We start from the raw sequence: 21,515 nt of genomic DNA, 5'->3' as shown, positions 1-21,515 counted from the left end.
GTATGCACGATGATCCTTTGTATGGTCTTCTGCCCTTTATTTTGGTGATTGGCCTACACTAGGTGCTTGGGCCAGACCCCACCCTTACCGTCTGTAGTTGTTGCCCCGCCCCGAGCCGCTCTCCATTGGCAGGGCTGGGTTTCAGCGGCCTCAGGTACCGACAACAGGGATGGGATGCCCGTGCTGCGCCCTCCCGCCTTGGCCGCCGGCTTATGCACCGAGCTCCATCCTGCGACCAAGGCAAGGCAGGCACCTTTCGCATCTCGCAAATATCTTACTATCCGCCTGCCCTGCTCTCCCCAGAGGATTGCAGCTCGGTTTTTGCCTCTGCTTCCGAGATACGGCATGGTTAGGCGTCCTCTGGGCCGATAATTTCTCCCTTCCCCGCCGGGTCGCCCTACCAATACCAATTTCTTGTCACACCCGAGCTCGATCGAGATCGACCCCGACCCTTCCCAGATCCGAATTGAGTTTCCACCCCACCACCGATCATGCGCGAAACGACCGCCCAAGTCCAAGTTCAATCCAGTGACCACGAGAGCCACGATGCGGCCATCTCGGACGTCACCGTGACCGTCGTCGGCGCTGACCATCCCGATGCGCCAATTCGTGATGCCCCGCGGGTCGAAGGCCTCGAGCAGGACAGCAGGCCCCCGACCCCGCGCTTCATCCAGGATGCGGGCTCGTGGAAGCGCTTCAAGTGGGTGCCGTATCCCGTCCGCCGCATCATCAAGGCCACCGCCAAGTGGGCGCGCGGTCCTTCACATCCGGGACGCTACCGGATCGACCCTCTCCTGCCCCAGGTCCAGTACGCCCCGATCGTGCTACTCGACATGTACCTGCCGCGTAAGCGCCACAAGGTTCTCGCCGTCTTCGGCTTCTGGGGCGTATGGCTTCTCACCTTCGCCTTGGTCATGCGCCAGGGTCTCATAGCGGCCGAGATCCCCGACTGGGGTACGCCCACCCAGATAGGCTGCGGGTCTACCTACTGGGTCTCGGGCAACGGCTGCGGCGTCGACGGCGTGGACTGCCGGCCTTTTACCGACGGCGGGTTCCCGTTCCGGTGCCCGGCAAACTGCGCCAGCTACCACGTGCTGAACCCGCGCGCCGTCGGGGACCAGGAGATCATCTACCGGCCGCTCGTCATCGGCGGTCCCCCCGAGGCAGGCAACGGGACCGCGGTGTACCGTGGCGACTCGTACATCTGCGGCTCCGCCATCCATGCGGGCGCCATCTCCAATGCCAATGGCGGGTGCGGCGTGGTCCGGTTGATCGGACGCGGGGCCCGGTACAACAGCACGACGAGGAACGGCATCACAAGCATCGCCTTCGACTCGTACTTCCCGCTCTCCTTCGCCTTCGAGCCGGGCATCCAGTGCGACGCCCGCGACGTGATCTGGTCCTTGCTCTCCATATCGGTCGTCTTCACCGCCGTCTTCTCTGTCTTTGTCACTTCGCCGGCCCTCTTCTTCTTCCCCGTCTTTACCGTCCTCTTCTGGACCGTCGGCATGGCCACCGATACCCCCAACCATTCGAACATAGCTAGCCTCTTCTCGATCGAGATCGGGAGGTTTCTCCCCGCCATGTTCGTCGCATGGGTCATGTACGACAAGATGGGCGTCAGGCGGACGCTCAAGGGCCTCACGGCTCAGATCGAGAAGACGATCCTCTGGCTCGGCGCCGCCTGGGTCGGCGCCCTGACCAACCACACGCTCGACTTCATCCCCATACAGCGCCTCACGCCCCACGACCTCAACCAACAGCCCGGCGCGCGGGCCGCCTTGGCCGTCATCATCATCATCATCCTCGTCATCGCGTCGGCCCAAGTCTGGTTCTTCCGCCAAGAAGGCCGTCTGGTGCGCAACCTCGAGCTCTACGGCCTCCTCGCCCTCGGCATCATCATCTGCGCCGCCCTGCCGGACCTCAACCTGCGCGTCCACCACTACGTGCTTGCCCTCCTCCTCCTGCCCGGCACCGCCATCCAGATCCGCCCGTCTCTCCTTTACCAGGGCCTGCTCGTCGGCCTCTTCGTCAACGGCATCGCCCGCTGGGGGTTCGATCCGATCCTGCAGACCGACTACGCCCTCCGCGGCGACGCGCCCCTGGACTCGCCCCTCCCGTCCATCCGCCCGCCCGTCATTGTGGGCAACAGCAGCATCACCTTCTCGTGGGACCCGCCGCCGGCCGCGTACGACGGCATCAGCGTGCTCGTGAACGACGTGGAAAGGTTCAGAAAGTACTTTGATGACGGCGACGGGACCGACGTCTCCAACGTCACGTGGGTAAGGGATGCGGAGGATTCGAACATGAATGAGTACTTCCGGTTTGCGTGGATGCAAGGCAGCCAGAGGGGGGACTACACCCGGGCGGGAACGTGGGATGCGAAGGGGAGGTGGTCACAGATGGCACCGGGGCCATCCAAGCTGAGGACGAGAGACGAGGGCGGGGATATGAGGAGGAGGGCATGAAGCATTATCTGGGAGTAGGGCGTTTGCGTTTTGATCGAGTCATGGGGCCGGGTATCTTGTCTTGTTGTTTCTTGGGATTCCTTTTCTTGGTGTTTTCATGCCACATTGTTGGGGGGGGGTTGTTTTGAGAGTCAACTGCATGGATAGGAAAGTATCAACCAGCGCCTACTTGGCTCTCCCGCCAGACGCCCGTACACGCGAAGTCCCGCACGAGTCCACCGGAGCAGCCATCCGATGCTCCCCACTTTTTCGACCGGGCCAGAGCGGGCCCATCCGGCAGTGGGACCGGTTGCCAAGCCGGCACACCCCACTTCAGTCAACTTTCCTTCTTCTACCAAGATCCATTGCCTCGTAATGACGGATCATGATGTACCTACTGTACATTCGATAAAACACAGCACCATTCCCATCTGAAGCATACCTGCAAAAACAAAAATAAAAAATAGAAATAAAACAAAATAAAAAATAAAGAAAAAAAACAAAGACATAACATTTAAAACCATGCCGCCAACACGCATCCCCACCAAGGAGGACTTTGCCTCCATCCTCCCGTCGCACCCCACCTACCAAGGTCGACGACAACAACAACAGCAACAGCAGCAACAGCAACAACAACAAGGAAAAGGAGGAGGCCAACCAGACGACGACCCCATCTCGCTGGTCTACCCCAACCCGCCCGAGTCCACCACCTCGATCCTGCTCCTCTTCCACGGCCTGGGCGACACCGAGGCCGCCTTTGCCGCCTTCGCCCGCAACCTGGCCCTCCCGGGGGTGCTGGCCATCGCCGTCCGCGGCACCGCCCCGCTCCCGCCCGCCCTCCTCCCCGCGGACGACGACGACGACCCGGACCCGGACGGCGGCCGCGCGCGGGCGCGGGCGCGGGCGCGGGCGGGGTACCACTGGGGCGACGACCTCGTCTTCTCCCGGGACGGCGACGGCGTCGACCCGGACCCGGGCTTCGACCGCGCCCGCGCCTGGGTCGTCGACCGGCTGATCGGGGAGGTGCTGGTGCGCAGGTGCGGGTGGGCGGCCGGGGACCTGATGCTGTTCGGGTTCGGCCAGGGCGCCTCGTTCGCCCTGGGGCTGGCCAGCGCCCTCCGCGCCGGGGACCGCGTCGTGGAGGTCGTCGCCACCACGACGGGTGCCGCGGCCGCCGCCGGGCAGGGCAACGGATACGGAAATGGAATGGCGTTCAAGGGGGTCGTCGCCATCGGCGGGGCGCTGCCCGTGTCCATGGTGCCGACCGTCGGCGGGCTGGGCAAGTCCAAGACTCCCGTGCTGGTCTGCTGCGGCCGCGAGAGCGAGGCGGTCGACGAGGACGCCGTGGAGCTGCTCGAGAGGGAGTTTGAGGACGTCAAGGTCGTCCGGTGGAAGAGGACCGACGACGGGATGCCGCGCAACCGCGACGAGGCCCTGCCCATGATGCGCTTCTTTGCCGAGAGGTTGAGGAACGTGTGGCAGCGTTAGCTCGCTCTCGGGTCAGAGACGTTGGGTTCTTCTTAATGGGGAGGTAGGAGGACACACTACGCTTATTACGAGGAGCTACGTCACGGCAGTGCACGTGAATCCCGCTATTTCTAAAGCGTGAGCAAGAGGGCAAGATAGGACGGCGTGCAGTAGTTCTTCTTGACGTCGGTTGACGGAGTCCTTGGTACGGGGGAACAGATCGCGCCGTATATTAAATCTACGCAACGCAGAGAGAACAAAATCAAGCCTCTTAGTGGTGAGTAACTCATCGAGTGCTTGGAGGTGTGGAGAGTGAGAAGAAAAAAAAACAAGGGGGATAAATGGCAGATTGGCCGTGTTCTCAGCCCTCATTCAGCGTTCCTAGTCCCCGTCTTCGTGCCAAAGGCACCGCTGTGTCCCGCATCTCCGACCGTAGAAGAATAATAGATCTGTGTCTCTGCCCACTCGAGAGCCAAACGCCAGCTTTCTCTCACCAAGTTACCCTTCGGTAGTTGTAAAGCCTCGGCCGCCCCGGGTCCGTCAACACCTGGCACCGCTACCCTCTTGCCCCTCAATTACGAGGCTGCATGCCCAGCCAGCCTCGCAACTCCATTTGGCTAGGCCTATCGGGAACTTCTTGTCAGTCCCATGAAGCCTCATGAATTTCTAGTTTCAAGTTCCTCATCAGCTCCTGTGCGTGTCCAAGGGGTCCATAATAACACAGGGTGATTCGGGTCAATGCTTGGCGCAGACTGTCCACGTCTTCCTGCGTGTTCACGTCCAACAGGTCAGAGTGGGTTTGGGCGAGCCATTTGTTCTCCCACAGCCGGTTCAACCTCTTCAGACTGGTCGACCCGGTCTCAAGCAGGTCCTGCTTCACAGCGACGAACAGGGACAATGTCTCGTCCAGGCTCGCCACCACTTTCTCGCACTCGGCCACAACCCTCTCGAGGATCGGAACGCTGAAGTCCTTATTCCGCAACACGTCACTAACGAGACACCCCAGCTTGCCGGTCAGGTCATCTGTGCCGTATTCGTTGTCCCCGCAGGCGTCCATGGCGCTAAGGTAGGCCTTCATCTGATCTTCAATCTTGCCATGTCTCACGCGTTTTTCAAGGTCTGCAACCATGTCGCAAAAGTCGGCGCGATAGTTATTGTCATAGGAAGTCGAGACCTTGAAGAGCCGGCCTGCCGAGTCCACCCCAATGTCATCGGGATTGACTGGGGACTGGCCGACGTGTTCGAGGAACCGGACCGAGGCCAACCCATTGACGATGACATCTCTCGCTGTCGGATCGGGGAGCAGGCCTCGGTTCGTTTTGTTGTCAAGCCCGGTGCACTGTGCGAGCTGAAGGATCGTTCTTCTGGATGGCCGGTTGGGCCATGGAGAACCGGCTCCCAACGGCCGTCCAGCGGGCTCTTCTCTCGACGATTGCACAGCGCCCAGAGATTTGTCGGTGGTTGACTGTCCGGCTGCGAAGCTGACGTCCTCTGCATCCTCGGTCCATGTATCCTCGATCTCGATACTCTCGTCCTCTGCATCTTCGTCCTCTGCATCCTCGTCCTCTGAATTCTCGTCCTCCATTTCTTCGTCCTGTGTCTCACTGTTCTGTGGGTCTTCTTCCTCCGCCAATTCCTCATCCTGCATTATCGTTGCTCGCTGCTGGTTGCTTGCCGGGAAGCTCCACATCACTTCTGCTCTGCGAGAAGGCGGGGGAACGAACTTCTGAATCTTCAACAAACGAGGTTTGTTTAGGGTTGACAGTGGGCCAGAGACTTTTGAACCAGCACCAGCAGGGGCCATTGTCGTAGTGTGTCCTCCTTTTTGGTTGGCGAAGCTCGAACTCTTGGGAACGTTTTCGTGTTACTTTTCTGTCGACTTGCCTGATTCTTAAGAGCTGGAATGTCTGACTCTGCGGTTTTATTTCTTGGTTCTCCGGGTTAGAATCCGAATGTAAATTTGGGCCTTTTGAGGGATGAATGCTAACCTGGGTTTTCGGTTAGACCCGATGGGAGATGCAAGATTTTGAGGATTAGAACTGCTTGGTCTTCGGTCACTTCGTGGCTCGCGAGAACCGCGATTTCACTTCAGATGAAGTAGACGATCGCGCGGTGTAGCAGGAAAGTAGGGCGACCTGAGATGAAGGATAACTGACTGAAGAGGGTCACACTCTCTTGTGCGTTGGGAGTAAGAGTTCCGCAGAAATGAAGAGGGAGATGCGGGAAGAGGGGGAAGCGAGAGTGCAACGGAAAAATAAGCCGTAGAGAAGGGGACTTGCGTTTCGATATTTCCAATAGCTGGTCGCCCTCGGTTGGGCAAACGGGTGCTTTCCTCGCCAGAGAGATATGAAAGGTGGAGGGAGGATTGCTTCGGATCAGGCAACTTTGCCTTGAAGAGACTGATAGAGTAGATGCTTTCTGATCAGGCGGAGATGGTTGAAGGAAGTCTGGAGGAAGAAGTCGGCTGTTGAAGCTAAGGAATTATGAGCTTAAGAAGGAATGCGATGATGGAACAAAAGCCTTTGGTAAGAGAAGTGGGAATTGGAGACTGGAAACGGCAAGAGAAAAAACGAAGAACCGTGAAATTCAAAATGGGCTTATTTCCTATGAAATGATGGGTGATACTGCTTGCTACGTCGATACGATTCCTTAGGCACACTTCATGGAATGGAAGTGCCCGGGAGAAGGCACGTTATTACTCTCATGTTCCAGGCTGCCATCGGGCTACCTTAGCTGTTGCCATCGTACCATGAAAATCACCCATCAAAGAGGTTTGGTGTAGGAATGTTCCATCTTGTGTCTTTGCCTGCCATTGTCGACCGAGTTTAGTATTTCAATTCATCATGACAACCACAATGAGCCAAATCAAAGTATACGGGCCAACGGAAGCATCCAAACCATCTTTCAGTCAGATGGTGCGCAAAAAAAGATGATCCTGATTCCTTTGACACGGGCGTCCCTTCCTATGAACCTTCACCCTTATCAATCACATATATCAATGGATGGCTGCTCACACACCCTCTCACACCTCAAAGATCTCCCCGATCCCTTCACCACCGCCCCTCCGGTTCTCCACCAGGTCGAGCCTCCAGCCCTCCCAGTTCTTCAACGACCTCTTGATCTCCTTGATCCTCTCGATCCTCTGCTTCTGCTCCTCTTCCTGCGCCCGCCGGAACGCCTCCTCGTCAAACTCCATGTCGTCATCCTCCAGCAGCCCGTCGTCGTGACCGTGTCCGTACCCGTGGCCGCCGCCAGCGGCGCCAGTCAACGCGTTCAACCCGCTGGCAAGGAACTCGCCCAGCCCCGCTGCGCTCTTCCTGGCCGGCGGCGCCGATGCCCCGCCGAGATCGACCGTCTCGAACGCGCCCCCGGCAGCACCGCCGGCAGCCGCGGCGGCGGCGGCGGCGACGACGTCCTCGTCCGGCCCGACCTGCATCTGCCGTCGCTTCTCCCTCCAGACGCCCCTCCTCAGGTCCGTGTTCTCGGCCTCGAGCTCCCGGATCCTCTTCTCCAGCCTCTGCCGCTCCTCGTCCTCCAGTTCGTCCACGCCGTCGTCGTCGCCGCCGCCTTCGGCCGCGTCCTTCTTGCGCAGCCGCAGGATCTCGGCCTCAGCCTTGTCCAGCTTGGCCCTCAGCTCGGCCGCCTCCTTCTCGGCGCGCTCCTTGTCGCGGCGGAGGGCCTGGGTGCGGCCGTCCTGCTCCTTGTGCAGCGTCGTGAGCGTGGCCACCTTCTTCTCGAGCGCCTCCGCCTTGCGGGCGAGCTCGTCCCGCGCCGCGGCCGCCTCGGCGGCCTGCTGCTCGAGCGCGCGCGCCTTGGTCTCGGCCGACGCGCGCTCCGACCCTTCCTTGACCGCCTTCTTGGACGCCTGCTCCAGCTCAATCTTGAGGTCGTGCAGCTCGCGCTGCGCAAGGCCCGCCGCCTTGTCCGCCCGCGCGAGCTTCTCCTCGAGCGCCGTGATCTGCTCCGACGGCGTGGAGGCCGAGACCGAGAGCCGCTCCACCTGCGCCCGCAGCCGCGACATCTCGAGTTCCATGTTCTCGATCGTCACGGACTTGCTCCGGAGCTGCGCTTCCAGCTCGCTGGTGGCCGGCGGGGAGGACATGGAGAGAGACGGGGAGGAGCCGTGGCGGCGGCTGAGCTGGGCTTGTAGCTGGGAGTTTTGGCGCTGGAGAGCGGCGATCTCGTTTTTCTACAATAAAACGAGAAGAGCAAATATCGTCAGTATGCATGTAAGAAAAGGCAGGGGGGGTGGCGTGCAGGCTTGCGTCGAGACTAGACGTACCAGCTTCTCTACTTCCCCTCCCCGGTCGCCTCCGGCAGCAGTGCCCTCGCCTTCTCTGAGATCTGCCAGTTCCCCCTCGGCCTTCTGCCAGCGCTTCTCTGCGTCCTTCAGTTCCTTCGCCAACGCCTTGTTCTCCTTCTCTAGCTCTTCGATTCTCAGGACATGCTTCCGGTAGATATCCGGCGCCGTCTCGCCCTCGGGGCTGAGCAGCCCCAGACCTGCCGCACCAGCACCCGGCGACAACGGTGCACCGCTGGAGAGGGAGCCTGACCCCTGCCTGAACGAGGTCGACCGAGCCTTGGATTGCTGCGCTAGGGAGGGCGTTGTAACGGGAGCCGACTCGGCAGCCGCGTCTTCTGGGACGGACGGGAACTCCTCGGTTGTCTTCTCTTGTTCTTGAGGCTCTTCTTCCTTTACTTCTTTTCCCCTTTCTTCGTCATCTTCTTCTTTCTTCTCGGGCGCTTCGGCCACAGTCGGCTCCGCGGCTGCTGGCGACGGGGGAGCATCTTCGGTGGGGGGGGCGGGGGCGGGGGCTTTGGCGTCACCTCCCTTCTTGCTGCTGGCTCCGGCCTTTTTGGCCTTTGCTTTCCTCATTTGCTCAAACTGGTCATTGCCGCGTTGGTAAGTACGTCGCCGGGTCAGATATCGAGCAGATAGCGAGGATGCGCGATAGCTACCTTCTTCTTGGCCGCAGCGACCTTCTCGGCCTTGGCCTTGTCTTCGTCCATCGTGAACCGAGTTGGCTTTTTTCTTCACCTGAAGCTAGATTTGGTTATACAATAGACGAAGCGTCCAGCAATGTTACCAATACGAGAAGGTTGCTGACGTTGGCCCAATGATTCGTTGATTCGATGAGGTGTTGTTGTGCTCTTCTTAGCAAGAGCTGCCTAAGTAGGGCGTCGCACACTTCATGCGAGGTGGCAGCTCCAAGCAAGCCGCTGCGCAGGTGCGGCAAGCATCCTAGCCCCACATGCTTAAACCGCTTGTTGCGTGGGGTTCCTCGAAAGGACCGAGTGAGCACTTGTGACGACTTCGATCTGACAAAGAGAAGCCAGCCGCAACACATCCATAGTCATGCCATTCTCGTATTGCCAACGGCACAGTATCACAGCATTGCAGCGAGGCATTGGAGCAGAAGTCTATTTACTTCCAATATCATGTCATGAGCGCGACTGTTCATAACCGCATATTCCGACAATACCAAAAATAACCTTTCCGACGGCTCTAGGTTCGGAGCCTTGTTTTTCCTCTGCCACCGAAATATTTCTATCGCTATGTCACCGATTTGTTTTCCGCCTTTCATCGAAAGGCCGTTCTCTTCGCCAACGCCCTCCCGTTTAGAGGATCTGCTGGAATGCGCGGTTGAGGGGCGAGCGAATGTTAGGCACGTCCTTCCAGAAGTTGATCGTGGCAATTGCCCGCTTGGCGACGCCCTCGGGGGTGAACTCGAACTTCTGTTGAGAGCAGGCAACGTTAGCAAGCGGGGAAAAAAAAAGTATAGACCAAAAGAAGCCAGGATAACTTGCCTTGTACACATCCTTGTAGGCACCCGAGACACCGAAGCGGTTGAGACCAAACTGCTCGTGGGTATACCTCTCCCAGCCAATGGTGCTCATGACCTCAACCGACAGCGACGGGATACCGTCGGGGAGAACGCTGAGCTGGTACTCCTTGGGCTGCGTGTCAAACACCTCCCAGCAGGGCATCGAGACAACACGGGCCTTGATGTTCTGCTTGGCAAGCTCCTTGACGGCGTCGACGCAGATGCCCACCTCGGAACCAGTCGACACCAGCGTGATGTCAGCACCTTCCTGCTCGTGGAGGACGTAGCCGCCCTTGATGGCCTTGTCAATGACAGAGCCCTCCAGCTGCGGCAGGTTCTGCCGAGAGAGCGCAAGGATGCTGGGAGTGTGCTTGGAGGTGAGAGCGACGTAGTAGGCAGCGCTGGTCTCGTTGCCGTCGGCCGGACGCCAGACCATGCAGTTGGGCAGAGCACGGAAGTGGGTGAGCGTCTCGATGGGCTGGTGAGTGGGACCGTCCTCGCCGAGGCCGATCGAGTCGTGGGTCGCGACCCAGATGACGCGCACGCGCGAGAGCGCAGACAGACGGACAGCGCCCGCAGCGTACGAGACGAAGTTGAGAAAGGTACCGCCGTAGGGAATGATGGTGCCGTAGGCGGCCAGACCGTTCAGGATGGCGCCCATACCGTGCTCACGGACACCGAAGCGGATATACCTGCCGGCGTAGTTGCCCAGGCCGGTCGAGGGAGGCTGGAAATCAACAGCGCCCTTCCACCGGGTCAGGTTGGAGCCGGTCAAGTCGGCGGAACCGCCGACAAGCTCGGGCACGGCATCGAAGATCTTGTTGAGAACAGTCTCGGAGAGCTTCCTCGACGCAACAGCCGCATCGGCAGGCGTGTAGGTAGGGAGGTTCTTCTCCCAGCCCTCGGGGAGGTCGCCCTTGAGGCGGCGGGTCAGGTCTTCGTACTCAGCCTTGTACTGCTCGGCGTACTTGGCGAGCAGCTTGTTCCACTCCTCCTCCTTGGCGGCACCGGCAGCGGCCACCTTGCGGCAGTGGTCGTACACCTCCTGGGGCACGACGAAGCTCTCCTCGGGGTTGAAGCCAAACTTCTCCTTCAGCTGCTTGATATCGTCAGCCTTGAGAGGAGAGCCGTGGACGCCGTGGGTGCCCTGCTGCTTCGAGCCGTAACCGATGATGGTCTTGAGCTGGATGAGGGTCGGCTTGTCCTTGACCTCCTGGGCCTTCCTGATGGCGGCCTCGATGCCCTCGAGGTCGTTGTCTCCGTCTCCGACGGACAGAATGTGCCAGCCGTACGACTCGTAGCGCTTCAGGACGTCCTCGGTGAAAGCCTGGTTGGTGTCACCGTCGATGGTGATCTTGTTGTCGTCCCAGATGGCAATCAGGTTGCCGAGCTGGAGGTGGCCGGCCAGAGAGCAAGCCTCAGCGGAGACGCCCTCCATCAAGCAGCCGTCGCCAAGGAAGCAGTATGTGTAGTTGTCAACAATGTCGAAGCCCGGCTTGTTGAAGACGGCGGCGGTGTGCGCCTGGGCAATGGCGAGACCGACAGCATTGCTGATACCCTGGCCGAGCGGGCCGGTGGTGACCTCCACGCCGGGAGTGTCGTGAGCCTCGGGATGGCCGGGAGTGATGCTGTCGACTTTCTACAGGGCTGTTAAAAACATTCCATGTCGCGCTAGGATCAAGTGCAGGCGGGAAAAACTTACCCGGAAGGCCTTCAGGTCGTCAATAGTGAGGTCATAACCGTAGAGGTGGAGGAGCGCATATTGGAGCATGCAGCCATGCCCGTTGCTAGGAAGGTGTGTGTTATGTCAGCCAACCTACCCTTTCCAGGAAAGATCCCGGGGCCGTGGAACTTACGAGAGGACGAAGCGATCCCGGTTGAGCCACTTAGGGTTCTTGGGGTTAAACCTCATGAATCTGTTGAAAAGAACGTGTGCGACAGGTGCCATGCCCCTGAGTCGGTCGTGTCAGCAGTTTCTCCGGAATCGGCGAGAGGCCAAGCCAAGCGGCCCCAAATCCTGTCGAGGAGCTTACATTGGGGCACCCGGGTGGCCCGAGTTGGCGTGAAAGGTCGCATCGGCCTAGAGAGCAAGAAGATTAGTGACTGATTTCTCATTCCGACATGAATTCAGCGCCATGCCGCGCGGCGAGTCCTGGGCTGCGAAGATAAGCTCCCGGCATGGCTCACGGCGGGGGCCCGAACAGGCCGGGTTTTGGTGGGGGCGGGGTTCTTCTTGTTGGGAGGGGCAACCTACGGCCAGCACACGAATCGTGTTGATGGTGAGCTTGTCGACGTCGGTGTAACCCATGTTTGCGATTGTCTGCTGGTTCCGGTTACTAAAGGGTCAATTTTGCAGCAGCAGGAGCAGCAGCAAATTTGCGGGGAGGATGCGAAGGGGAGAAGATTGGAGAGTTGAAGAAGGTGGGGTGTTGGTTTTATGTCGTGTCCCTGGAACCGCCTGTTGGGGGCGTTGATTTGACACCCTGCGTGGATCGGGCAGGTGGGGTTACCCACGCCCAGCGTTGGAAAGCAGTGAGCTGCCGTGCGACTTCTGGTTCGCCCGGATGAATGTCATGGTGGGGTCCTGTGGTGACTCGGTTTGAGCTCGACCGGTTCCTGCTAGTTGTGCCCGAGATTGTATGTGCTGGTTAGGTGATTTTTGTTCATTGATACCAGGGGGTCACTCTATGTGACGTCGAGGACTCGGTGACGTTACCCAGGAGCCGATCACCGGCTGCTCGACCCCATCGGACTGTGCCGCGAATGGAGTAATGCGATTCTATCAGGGCGTTTCAAAACCGATACACCACGCATTTGAAAAGGGAGCTCGCACCATTAGGAGTTCTGAGCCAACCGTTGAACGGCACGTCCGTGGAGATGCGTTGCTGTGATAACTAACAATCAATGGCATCGCTAACTGCGGTATTCATTAGGGCCATCGCTCACCGAGCTCGGCCAATCTTTGGTTTACAATTGGAAAGATCGAGATGCAGATTGCAGGGCTCTTTCCTCTGCCGGACGCACTGCTTTGCACTCAAAAGTAAGGTTTGCCCGAAGTATTTGTCAACCGTAAAAGCTGCAGGAGTAAGGGCTGGGGTCATTGGCAGAAGTCAACCCAAGACAAGCACACCAGAATTTCGAGGTGGTGGGGCTGCACTAGCGATTTGAATACTGGCCTTCCACTTTCCCGCGCGGTTGCGCTGCGATGATGCATTCAGGCTAATTTCAAATCCCGATGGATCTCAACCTCCACAGTGAGATGAGGCTGAAGAGGTCGACTCCGTAAACAAGCAATTATCAAACAAAAGCAAACGGAAGGATGGTCGGCAGAAAAGGGGCATCTTCAGGGGCAAAACCCAAAACCGGCAAAACCAGTGCCGCGAACACGAAAAGTCGGCCAAAAAAGGGACCGGCTACTCTCTCGTCCAAGGAAACGGAAGATGAGCGAGGCCAGAAACGAACGATCTCGCCCGAGGAGAGGAAACGCCAGCAGCGTGTCTTAGATGTGTTCAGGCACGCATTTAGCGAGGTCCTTTCCTCGCCGAGCTTCACCGACACGTTGCAATCCGTGAAACAAGCGCTGTACGATCGGGACTTTGCAAGAGCATTTGGCAACCCGGAGTACCTGGAAGTGTATGCGGCCCGATGGAGTCCGACGCGGGCTCTGTGCTATGCTTCTGTGTTGGAGAGAATCAGGGACCATCTGCAATCGCTATCATGCCCCGCTCCGAACAATACCGTGCAAAATCAGGAAGTTCACCAAGACGGCGACGGCGAGGGCGAACCTCTCGCCCACGACCTGCTCACCCCCCGCCAACTCAACATTTTCTCCATCGGTGGCGGAGCAGCGGAGCTCGTCGCTCTCGGAGCCTTCCTCAGCCATCAGCCTTCCTCCTCCTCCTCCTCCTCCTCCCCTCCCTTGTCAGGCGCCATCACTCTCCTCGATTCCGGCCCCTGGGAAGCCGTCGTCACCAAGCTCACCGAGGCACTCACCACTCCCCCGCCCATATCCAAGTACGCCAGCGAAGCGGCCAGACTCGCCAACGCCGCCATGGTCCCTCCCTCGCGGTTTGCCGCGTCCGTCCTCCGGCAGGACGTCCTCGCCCTCGACAGGAGCTCCCTCCCCGCCGTGCTCGGCGCGGCCCCGCTCCTGGTCACCCTCCTCTTCACCCTCAACGAGCTCTTCACGGCGGGCGGCCTGCGCCGGACCACGACCTTGCTGCTCAACCTGACCGCCGCCGTCCCCGTGGGCTCCCTGCTGCTCGTCGTCGACAGCCCCGGCAGCTACTCGGAGGCCGCCGTCGGCAAGGAGGCCAAGCGGTACCCGATGCACTGGCTGCTCGACAGGGTCCTGCTCGCCACCCGGGACGAGCCGGTCGGCGGGCGGCGCTGGGCCAAGCTCGAGTCGCACGAGTCGCTTTGGTTCCGCCTGGCCGGCGAGCAAGGGGGCGGGCTGGACTACCCCATTGCCCTGGAGAATATGCGGTATCAGATGCACCTCTACAGGGCAGAGGATGCAAACCAGGACGAGGACGAGGAGGAGGAGGAGGAGGAGGAGCGTGACGGTGACAAAAACGATGATTGAGGCGGGGTGTTCTTGGTTCTATTCTTCCGAGCTCGATAGGTCGATCTCGACCCATGCAGACCAAAAAGGAGAGAGAGACAAAAGAAAAAAGAACAAGAAGGGAAAAAAAAAACCCAAGACAAGCCGTCACCCATCTATGCCCAGACAAGCTTCTTAATCGAGTGGCCCAGCTGTTCCAACAGGGTCGTGTTCTTCTTGGCCTCCGCCAATGAGATGATGTCGCCCTTCTCGACCAGGCCCGCCTCCTCCGGGCTCTTGCCCGCAAGACGGGGCTGGTTCCGGATCGCCAGCCTCTCGATCTCGGCCGCGATCAGCAGCACCTGCTGGATCTCGGTCAGGCGCGTGATGGCGCCCGGCTCGTCCTGCATGCTCCTCGACGACGGGTCGGCCGCCGACGTCTGGCTGTGCAGCGCTTTGAGGGCGATCTTGCGCGGCGCTGCCGTCTGCGGGCGGCGGCTGAGCAACCCGGCGAGACCGGACGCGGCTGGCGCGGATCCGGCGTCTCGTGCGGGTGCGGCGGCGGCGGCAGCAGCTGTGGGCGCCCCGCCCTCCTCGGAGTCGCGAGCCTGGGCCGTGCTAGAGGACATGGACGACAGCGAGCGCGTGTTGACGCGCGTGATGTCGGTCAGGCCCGGTCTGTACTCGATGACCAGCCCGACGTTGCGCGTGTCGTCGGTCTGCGCGGGCGAGATGGTCGACGTGATGTAGGTGCCGAGCTTGATCTTTCGGATGTGGGCCAGGTCGACGCGCTCGAAGGACGACACCTTGTCCAGGTTCCAGTCGAATCGGCAGAGATAGAGCGCCACGTCGGTCAGGAGGAGGACGGCCTCCTCCATGGAGGCACTCCGCACCGTGTCGGGGACGTGAGGCGTGAGCAGTGTCCAGCCGCCGACGAACTCTTCGTCCTCGTCGGCGACGACGCGCTTCTGGCAGAGCTCGATGGCCTGTTGGCGCATGTTCTGCATGGAGACGGCCGGGTCCTTGGTCATCATGGTGGCCTCGAACTCCTCAAACACGAGCGAAGTGACGTTGCCGAGGAGGAAGTCAATGCTGGCTTGGAGGAAGAAGTCGTTGAACATGCTTGGCAGATGCTGTTAATTGACAAATCCCAGTGTCCCCAAACACATTACTGCTGTGACCGGCAGACTCACCCGTTGAACAAGCGAGTCAGTGACAGACCGGCGTCGGTCAGCGCACCGCGGTAGTTCCGCTTCCTCGTTCGCGTGTAGTCGCCCTTCATGGCACCCGTGGAAGCGTATTGCTTAGAGATGGCATCGCCGTTATCCGCCCATAGCGTGTTGAACCAGACATTCTCCTGGTCCTTCTGCGCGGCCATGTCGAAGCCCTCTTCCTTGAGCTGCAGGTCCAGCATGTATTTGGCAAACGAGCTCTGGCAGACGTTGGTCCGGTCCAGACAGTCCATGCAGTTGGTCCGTAGCACGCCCTTCTGCCGAGTCTCGAGGCGATCATTGACCGAGACAGAGCTCCCAAACCGCTCGAGCTGGCCGCCCAGGGTCTGCAGGAGGAACGAGACGTTTTCGAACTTCATGCCGCGGCAGACGTCATGAAAATCAAACCACTCGAACTCGACCTTGTCAGCCCCCGGTCCTGCCTCCTCGTTGAGCTGCTGTATGTTCTTTTCGTACACCTCGGCAATAGGCGCCTCCACCCCGTGTTTCTCGACCAGGTTTACGACCTGAACCGAGCCATAGCGCTTGCGCAGGCCTTCGAAATGCTTCTTGAGCGCCGCAAAGTTGGACTCAGGCGAATGCTGCATCACCGGCACGGGCTTGAGGGAGTACGGCGACTGGGTGAAGAAGAGGGGGATGCTCCCTCTTGTCTGCACAAACGAGTACACCTTTGCGTTGGGATCCCAGGCCGCATCCGCGGGCGAGAGGATCTGCTCCGACTCGACCGAGTTTGCCACGTTGCCCTCCTCGTCGATGCCGCGGCGGAGGTACCGCAGCCCGGCGCGCTTGATGGAGCGCCGCGAGATGAGGGTGATGTCGAACCTCTTCTCGGTCGGCCTCATGTCCGCCGAAGCCTTGTCCGCCGGCGACGGCGACGCGGCCCTGGAGGAGGAAAAGTCGCTGAGCTCGACCGAATCCTTGTATGCGCCGTCATCCTGCGGCGGGTTGCTGTCCACGACGAACGTCCGCTGGCCCACGAACCCTTGCATCAGGGGCAGAGCGAGGCTGTCCACGCCGGCGTCGATGAACGGTTGGATGATGCTGCGGTTCCAGAAGTACGTCTGCTCGACGTGCTCGTGCAGCGGCACCAGCGGCGTCTCGGGCACCTTGGGATTCGTCATGCTGCGCGTGATGTCGTGGTCGTAGGCAAAGTAGAACGTCTTGCTCGACCCGAACAGAAGCTGGCTCGTCCGCAACAGTTTCGGCAGCAAGCTGATGGCGGCGGCGGCCGTCCCACCCGTGCCACTCGCAGCGCCCAGCTTAGCCGCCTCCCCGGACGCTTTCCCCTCCCCTTTACTACTACTACTATCACCACTCCCCCGGGGGGCGGCCCTGTCATCCGCGCTCAGGCCCATCATCCTCTTTTGATCCATCGCCCACCCGGACCGACTGAACCACTTCTGCGCGAACCTCCCGTAGCTCCCCTTCTTCCCAATCACGTCCTGCACGACACTCCTCCGCCTCCCGTCAGAAGCAGCATCGGCAGCCGAGCCCGTCGTCGCCCCGGCCGTAGCGGCCTCCGTGTCGCTCATCACTTCCCCGTCATCATCGCGCCCTCCGACCTCGTCGCCGCCGCCGCCGCCCCTCTCGTCAGACCCGGACAATATCCCTTCCTCGTCCGCGCTCGCCGCGGCGGTGGACGCGTCGGCGCTCCCGTCGTCGCCGTCCTCCAGGGACTCCCTCCGGCCGCGGAGGGAGGCGGCGGTCCGCGCGATGGCCTCGGCGGCCTCGTGCTGCGACGTGCACGGCGTCAGGGCGACCTCCGTGACGACGTAGACGGGCAGGCCGCGGATGGAGGCGACCTGCTGGCGGCGGGTGATGGAGATGAGGTAGCTGTAGTGGAAGACGGTGACGAGACCTGGTTTGGGGTGGGGATGGGGGGAGGGGGTTTGTTCAGGTCAGTGGACCAACCCAGTTATATCGTGAATTCTTGGGGTCAGGAGAAAGAGGGGATGGGGAGCATGATGTCGGGAGGAGGGGGAGGGGGAGGGGAGGTGATGGAAGGGTGCTGGTTGGATTGCCGCATACCGACGATACCAAAGGCCTCGAAGGAGGAGTTGGGCGGCAGAGATGAGGGATCGGGCGCAGCGTCTCGCGGGATGGGGGAGATGGAGGCATCTCCGTACTTGATCCGCACAGGCGGGAGGGCCGCGGAACGTTGATGCGAGTCCTTTCGCGCGTTGAGTGGGTGCAGCACCAGCCCGTCGACGGCGGCGCAGATGATGATCTTGCGCGCCAGACCCGGCATGGCTTAAGGTAGTGCTTGTGATTCCTCGTCTGCGTCTAGGGTAGCGTAAGGATAAAACGAAAAAAAGAAGCTAAAGTTAGATCATGCTCGAAATCACTATCAGAAGAGCAGCTGCGGCGACTCGCGAAGGTTTATTCTGTGGCTTTTATCCGTCTATTCTCTGTGAGGTAAACAGTGAAACAAAACGGTCAACCATGGAACAGCCGAAGCTCCTGCTCTGGCAAGATGATCAGTCAAGGAGAACACAGCAGCGGCCCACACACCCGGGTTCTGGCCTGAGGAGGCTGTCATGGAAACTCGGGGCCTGACTTGGCGCCCATGATGTTGTAGTGCAGGTCCGCGTGTGGGGTCCTTATTAACCGATCCCGCAGCCCACCTGAGAGCGTTCATTCTGCAGGCCGCCCCACGCGCCACTGCCGAATGGAAATCGAGCGAAGCGAGATATCTACTCTGTACTAGGATGTGTTGCAACCCCAACCCTCCCCTCGGTCGTGATGGTATCAGAATTAGGAGAATCCAATATGTATTTCCCGATGCCTGCCGGCTAGACCACGCACGCTGGAATACAGAACGGTTGGGCATGGTCGAAACCCTACTCTCTGCACCAAGCAGGTTCCAATCTCCTCGGGCGTTCATCGTCCTGGCAGTGCCACCACCACTGACTCAACCCATCCTTGTGGATGCATCCTCTCGTATTCATTTGCCACGACTGAATGTACTCTTTCCCTCACTCTCCCTCTCTCTTTCTCTCGGATAAGCCTCCTTACATGGCCAGACGCTCAACCTTGTCGCGAAGGGCGCGAATCTTGGAGTTCAGATCCGAGGCCTCGTTCGAGGTAAGGGAAACAGCAATGACGGCCCGCGAGACACCGCAGGCACGGCCGAGGGCGACCTTGCTGGGGACGTACTGCAATCACAAGTCAGCATCTCATTGTCCGCCGCTGGTTGGGATCGGGCTACGCACCACGTAGGGCACGTTCTTCTCCTCGCTAATGAGGGGGATGTGAAGGACGATGCTCAAGGGCTGGGTATCGGCGGCGAGGATGACGAGCTCGCTCGTGCCGCGGTTGATCCTGGTGTCTGTCAGTCGTAGATCACATCGCGTTTCAAGAGAGCACGGACGTACGACTTGGTCGTCTCGTTCTAGCGTCGAGAGTTAGCACGTGGTCCAACGGCAACGAAACGGCGGGTTCGTCTTACAGCGCCCTTCTTGAGCTGGCGGTAGTGGCTGGCCTGCTGGACGCAGTCGAGCAGCTCCTGGACCAGCGCGGGGTCCTCGGCCTTGGGCCAGGCGGCGGACTCGTTCTGAGCAGACATGGCGTCGTATATTTGGGCAATTGAACGGATGAGGATTGGTTGGTCGAGGCGTGCTTGTCTCCAGGGTTCACTGCGTTTGCTCGCCCTGGTTTCGTGGGGACTGCCTGTTGGAGAAAGCGATCGCGAGGGACGGACAGCAAAGGGAGGCGAAAAACCAGAATGTGCTTGCGAATAACTTCGTACACTAGATACAGCAGCAAATTACGGCACTTGCTGCAAACTTTGGGCGGTCAAAGTCGGCAGAATGGGCTTAGGTCGGACCGGCACACGGATTACCTAATTGGATTGATGGAGGTGGCTGAGGTGCCGGGCTGCTGCCGAGCAAAGCTCTCCGCGGCACAAGCCAACCAACCTGCAACCTGGAAACACCTCGCCCCGAGCCAACCTTGAACTGTTAACTAACTCCCGACGACATCCACCCCGACGTTGGAGCTTCGGACTTTCAACACGCCACTCCATCGCACAATCGCATCCGTTGCCCTCGAGATACAGGTTATCTTGACACTTTCGTCGCCGCCCTCAAACCTTCACAATGTCTTCAGACGCTTGGTAAGTTTAATCGTTGGCCCATCCTCTCCCCCTCAAAACACGCCGTGCTGCCCTGCTTGCCATCAACACCCAGCACACCAAGACCCCTCTCGCGGGGTAGCATGGCGCGCGTCATCACAGTGCATAAACTGTGGTTCTTCAATTGATGGATGTACCGAGCTGACAATTTCGTTTCCCTAGCCCCGTTTACGCGGTCAGTTGTCTTCCGTCCCGTCGAGTCGCCAACCTGTTGGCGGTGACCATCATTACCCTCGGTGCCCCGAGTCGATTCGATCGAATCGGAACCGCCACACAGGCGCACCCGTAGACGCTCGCTCTCGTACTGACATGACAGCAGCCCTTCTTCGGTGCCATGGGCTGCACAGCAGCCATCGTCTTCACCTGCCTCGGCGCCTCGTACGGCACGGCCAAGTCGGGTGTCGGCATCGCCGCCATGGGTGTCCTGCGGCCTGATCTCATCGTCAAGAGTGCGTATACTCACGTCCGGGTCGCGCACGAGGTGGCCGGGAAGACGGTTCTAACACGCGCTTGTAGACATTGTTCCCGTCATTATGGCCGGTATCATTGGTATCTACGGCCTCGTGGTGTCGGTTCTTATCTCGGATGGCCTTAAGCAAGACAATTACGCGCTCTTCACGGGCTTCATTCAGCTCGGCGCTGGTCTTGCGGTCGGTCTAGCGGGCATGGCTGCTGGTTTCGCCATCGGCATTGTCGGTGATGCTGGCGTCCGCGGCACAGCGCAGCAACCACGCCTGTTCGTCGGCATGATCCTGATTCTCATTTTCGCCGAAGTCTTGGGTAAGTTATCAAGTCCTGTTCGAGGGACATTGCGGTTAATCGCTAACCGTCTTAGGTCTCTATGGCTTGATCGTCGCGCTGCTCATGAACTCCAAGGCCACGATCAACATTACCTGCTAAACGGCACGCTTGCTTGAACACGGACGGCGGACGGGCGGACAAGCTGTAACTATCCATAGCCCATTCCTGTCCGTGAGCATTTTGCAGATCGCGGCCGCCTACATACGTGTATATGTGTATGCATATGTGTATGCATATGACACCACGCCGGCAGCGGTTCGACATGGAGGTTTGCCAGAAGGGGGCGAAGGTGTGAACGATGGAGGTCAGTCATGTGGGGGTTGAGCAAGCGGCGCATCATGGGCACGGTTGGTTAATGGCTTCGCGGGACGTAACATGTACTATTGTCACATTCGGGTGCTCATCGCTCTGGGTTTCGGTTTCTCATCATAGACGGATGATGGGCGAGATTGTAGTCTAGCTGGCAATGGTTGCTGCATTTCGCGTCTCATCTATCTCTGGATATATTCACTCAGTAGTTGAGGCGGAGGAAGTCGTGTCATCCGTTTTGTTTGGCTGAAATACTCTTCCCGTTGGCTAGCTTGACGCACACCTCATCATCGACCCACGCACATTCCCTCCCTTCTCCAAGACAGTTCCGTTCTACCCGGGGGTTACTTGTTCCAGAGTATGACGCGTTTGTTTGATACCTGTCACTCTTCTAAACATGACCCCTCCAATCCTTTCTTGCCTTCCGTCCCCTTGTCTAAATCACGGACTCGGACATCGGCGCCGGCCCCCCTCCCCCCCCCCCCAAAAAACCCCTGATTATCCACCCATCTTTGCTCCCCCCCACCCACCTACCCACACCACCAACAACACTTTTCACGCCTTTCCCCGTTTTGACTACTAAACTCACTCCAACTCCACCCACGCAGAAAATCTCTTTCGGCGCATCTCGGCCTTCAACCAGCACGAAAGCAAGCCTTGCCCGGCTAGCTCAATCGGTAGAGCGTGAGACTCTTAAGTCTTAGGTCCATCTCAAGGTTGTGGGTTCGACCCCCACGTCGGGCTCAATTCCCGTCCGCG

General features: G+C 59.5%; 9 protein-coding genes and 1 non-coding gene across 10 annotated transcripts; 5 read left to right on the top strand and 5 right to left on the bottom strand.

Moving 5' to 3' along the window:
• The first annotated feature begins 217 nt into the window (after positions 1 to 217).
• On the top strand, positions 218 to 2,719 carry MYCTH_2300652 (uncharacterized protein). Its single transcript, XM_003661309.1, has one exon. The coding sequence runs from the start codon at positions 492 to 494 to the stop codon at positions 2,466 to 2,468; it is 1,977 nt and encodes a 658-aa protein (XP_003661357.1). The 5' UTR covers positions 218 to 491; the 3' UTR covers positions 2,469 to 2,719.
• MYCTH_2300651 (uncharacterized protein) lies at positions 2,720 to 3,973 on the top strand. The gene has a single exon (XM_003661308.1). It carries the CDS (start codon positions 2,970 to 2,972, stop codon positions 3,933 to 3,935), a length of 966 nt encoding a protein of 321 aa, XP_003661356.1. The 5' UTR covers positions 2,720 to 2,969; the 3' UTR covers positions 3,936 to 3,973.
• A 325-nt stretch (positions 3,974 to 4,298) lies between these two features.
• MYCTH_2300650 (uncharacterized protein) lies at positions 4,299 to 5,124 on the bottom strand. The gene has a single exon (XM_003661307.1). It carries the CDS (start codon positions 5,041 to 5,043, stop codon positions 4,555 to 4,557), a length of 489 nt encoding a protein of 162 aa, XP_003661355.1. The 5' UTR covers positions 5,044 to 5,124; the 3' UTR covers positions 4,299 to 4,554.
• A 1,453-nt stretch (positions 5,125 to 6,577) lies between these two features.
• Positions 6,578 to 8,868, bottom strand: MYCTH_2300649 (uncharacterized protein). The gene is made up of 2 exons (XM_003661306.1): positions 8,197 to 8,868; positions 6,578 to 8,103 (listed from the first exon to the last, which is right to left on the bottom strand). The coding sequence occupies exons 1-2, from the start codon at positions 8,788 to 8,790 to the stop codon at positions 6,937 to 6,939; spliced, it is 1,761 nt and encodes a 586-aa protein (XP_003661354.1). The 5' UTR covers positions 8,791 to 8,868; the 3' UTR covers positions 6,578 to 6,936.
• A 329-nt stretch (positions 8,869 to 9,197) lies between these two features.
• MYCTH_2300643 (uncharacterized protein) lies at positions 9,198 to 12,411 on the bottom strand. The gene is made up of 6 exons (XM_003661305.1): positions 11,994 to 12,411; positions 11,773 to 11,819; positions 11,596 to 11,691; positions 11,442 to 11,526; positions 9,723 to 11,378; positions 9,198 to 9,650 (listed from the first exon to the last, which is right to left on the bottom strand). Exons 1-6 carry the CDS (start codon positions 12,045 to 12,047, stop codon positions 9,534 to 9,536), a joined length of 2,055 nt encoding a protein of 684 aa, XP_003661353.1. The 5' UTR covers positions 12,048 to 12,411; the 3' UTR covers positions 9,198 to 9,533.
• A 563-nt stretch (positions 12,412 to 12,974) lies between these two features.
• On the top strand, positions 12,975 to 14,403 carry MYCTH_2133149 (uncharacterized protein; the record flags this gene model as incomplete). Its single annotated transcript, XM_003661304.1, has 2 exons — positions 12,975 to 13,021; positions 13,115 to 14,403. 2 exons carry the CDS (start codon positions 12,975 to 12,977, stop codon positions 14,322 to 14,324), a joined length of 1,257 nt encoding a protein of 418 aa, XP_003661352.1. The 3' UTR covers positions 14,325 to 14,403.
• Positions 14,392 to 18,030, bottom strand: MYCTH_2300639 (uncharacterized protein). Its single transcript, XM_003661303.1, has 3 exons — positions 17,543 to 18,030; positions 15,476 to 17,372; positions 14,392 to 15,404 (listed from the first exon to the last, which is right to left on the bottom strand). The coding sequence occupies exons 1-3, from the start codon at positions 17,760 to 17,762 to the stop codon at positions 14,459 to 14,461; spliced, it is 3,063 nt and encodes a 1,020-aa protein (XP_003661351.1). The 5' UTR covers positions 17,763 to 18,030; the 3' UTR covers positions 14,392 to 14,458.
• A 1-nt stretch (position 18,031) lies between these two features.
• Positions 18,032 to 19,257, bottom strand: MYCTH_2300637 (uncharacterized protein). Its single transcript, XM_003661302.1, has 4 exons — positions 18,963 to 19,257; positions 18,889 to 18,905; positions 18,727 to 18,835; positions 18,032 to 18,669 (listed from the first exon to the last, which is right to left on the bottom strand). The coding sequence occupies exons 1-4, from the start codon at positions 19,077 to 19,079 to the stop codon at positions 18,526 to 18,528; spliced, it is 387 nt and encodes a 128-aa protein (XP_003661350.1). The 5' UTR covers positions 19,080 to 19,257; the 3' UTR covers positions 18,032 to 18,525.
• Positions 19,258 to 19,489: 232 nt separating this feature from the next.
• MYCTH_2314502 (uncharacterized protein) lies at positions 19,490 to 20,932 on the top strand. Its single transcript, XM_003661301.1, has 5 exons — positions 19,490 to 19,628; positions 19,809 to 19,821; positions 19,966 to 20,095; positions 20,163 to 20,426; positions 20,482 to 20,932. Exons 1-5 carry the CDS (start codon positions 19,612 to 19,614, stop codon positions 20,544 to 20,546), a joined length of 489 nt encoding a protein of 162 aa, XP_003661349.1. The 5' UTR covers positions 19,490 to 19,611; the 3' UTR covers positions 20,547 to 20,932.
• Positions 20,933 to 21,415: 483 nt separating this feature from the next.
• On the top strand, positions 21,416 to 21,500 carry MYCTH_t76. Its single transcript has one exon. It is a non-coding gene; the product is annotated as a tRNA-Lys (tRNA).
• The last annotated feature ends 15 nt before the right edge of the window (positions 21,501 to 21,515 follow it).

The sequence above is a fragment of the Thermothelomyces thermophilus genome, chromosome 2 (genome assembly GCF_000226095.1).
Source record: "Thermothelomyces thermophilus ATCC 42464 chromosome 2, complete sequence".
In the NCBI taxonomy this organism is placed as follows: Eukaryota; Fungi; Ascomycota; class Sordariomycetes; order Sordariales; family Chaetomiaceae; genus Thermothelomyces; species Thermothelomyces thermophilus.
The sequence above is the reverse complement of the archived record's forward strand: the minus strand, read 5'-3'. Positions and strand labels throughout refer to the sequence as shown.

What these genes read in the sequence shown, in the direction of transcription:
- MYCTH_2300652 (XM_003661309.1), top strand. Translation starts at nt 492, where the DNA reads ATGCGCGAAACGACCGCCCAAGTCCAAGTTCAATCCAGTGACCACGAG.
- MYCTH_2300651 (XM_003661308.1), top strand. Translation starts at nt 2,970, where the DNA reads ATGCCGCCAACACGCATCCCCACCAAGGAGGACTTTGCCTCCATCCTC.
- MYCTH_2300650 (XM_003661307.1), bottom strand. Translation starts at nt 5,043, where the DNA reads ATGGTTGCAGACCTTGAAAAACGCGTGAGACATGGCAAGATTGAAGAT.
- MYCTH_2300649 (XM_003661306.1), bottom strand. Translation starts at nt 8,790, where the DNA reads ATGAGGAAAGCAAAGGCCAAAAAGGCCGGAGCCAGCAGCAAGAAGGGA. An exon ending in GAGGGGAAGTAGAGAAGCTG is followed by an intron (nt 8,104 to 8,196) that starts GTACGTCTAGTC and finishes GTTTTATTGTAG; the next exon opens with AAAAACGAGATCGCCGCTCT.
- MYCTH_2300643 (XM_003661305.1), bottom strand. Translation starts at nt 12,047, where the DNA reads ATGGGTTACACCGACGTCGACAAGCTCACCATCAACACGATTCGTGTG. An exon ending in ACACGATTCGTGTGCTGGCC is followed by an intron (nt 11,820 to 11,993) that starts GTAGGTTGCCCC and finishes CTTGCTCTCTAG; the next exon opens with GCCGATGCGACCTTTCACGC. An exon ending in ACGACCTGAAGGCCTTCCGG is followed by an intron (nt 11,379 to 11,441) that starts GTAAGTTTTTCC and finishes ACAGCCCTGTAG; the next exon opens with AAAGTCGACAGCATCACTCC.
- MYCTH_2300639 (XM_003661303.1), bottom strand. Translation starts at nt 17,762, where the DNA reads ATGCCGGGTCTGGCGCGCAAGATCATCATCTGCGCCGCCGTCGACGGG. An exon ending in CGAGGCCTTTGGTATCGTCG is followed by an intron (nt 17,373 to 17,542) that starts GTATGCGGCAAT and finishes ACCCCAAACCAG; the next exon opens with GTCTCGTCACCGTCTTCCAC. An exon ending in CTGACTCGCTTGTTCAACGG is followed by an intron (nt 15,405 to 15,475) that starts GTGAGTCTGCCG and finishes GCATCTGCCAAG; the next exon opens with CATGTTCAACGACTTCTTCC.
- MYCTH_2300637 (XM_003661302.1), bottom strand. Translation starts at nt 19,079, where the DNA reads ATGTCTGCTCAGAACGAGTCCGCCGCCTGGCCCAAGGCCGAGGACCCC. An exon ending in AGAAGAACGTGCCCTACGTG is followed by an intron (nt 18,670 to 18,726) that starts GTGCGTAGCCCG and finishes TTGTGATTGCAG; the next exon opens with TACGTCCCCAGCAAGGTCGC.
- MYCTH_2314502 (XM_003661301.1), top strand. An exon ending in GCCTGATCTCATCGTCAAGA is followed by an intron (nt 20,096 to 20,162) that starts GTGCGTATACTC and finishes ACGCGCTTGTAG; the next exon opens with ACATTGTTCCCGTCATTATG. An exon ending in CATTTTCGCCGAAGTCTTGG is followed by an intron (nt 20,427 to 20,481) that starts GTAAGTTATCAA and finishes TAACCGTCTTAG; the next exon opens with GTCTCTATGGCTTGATCGTC.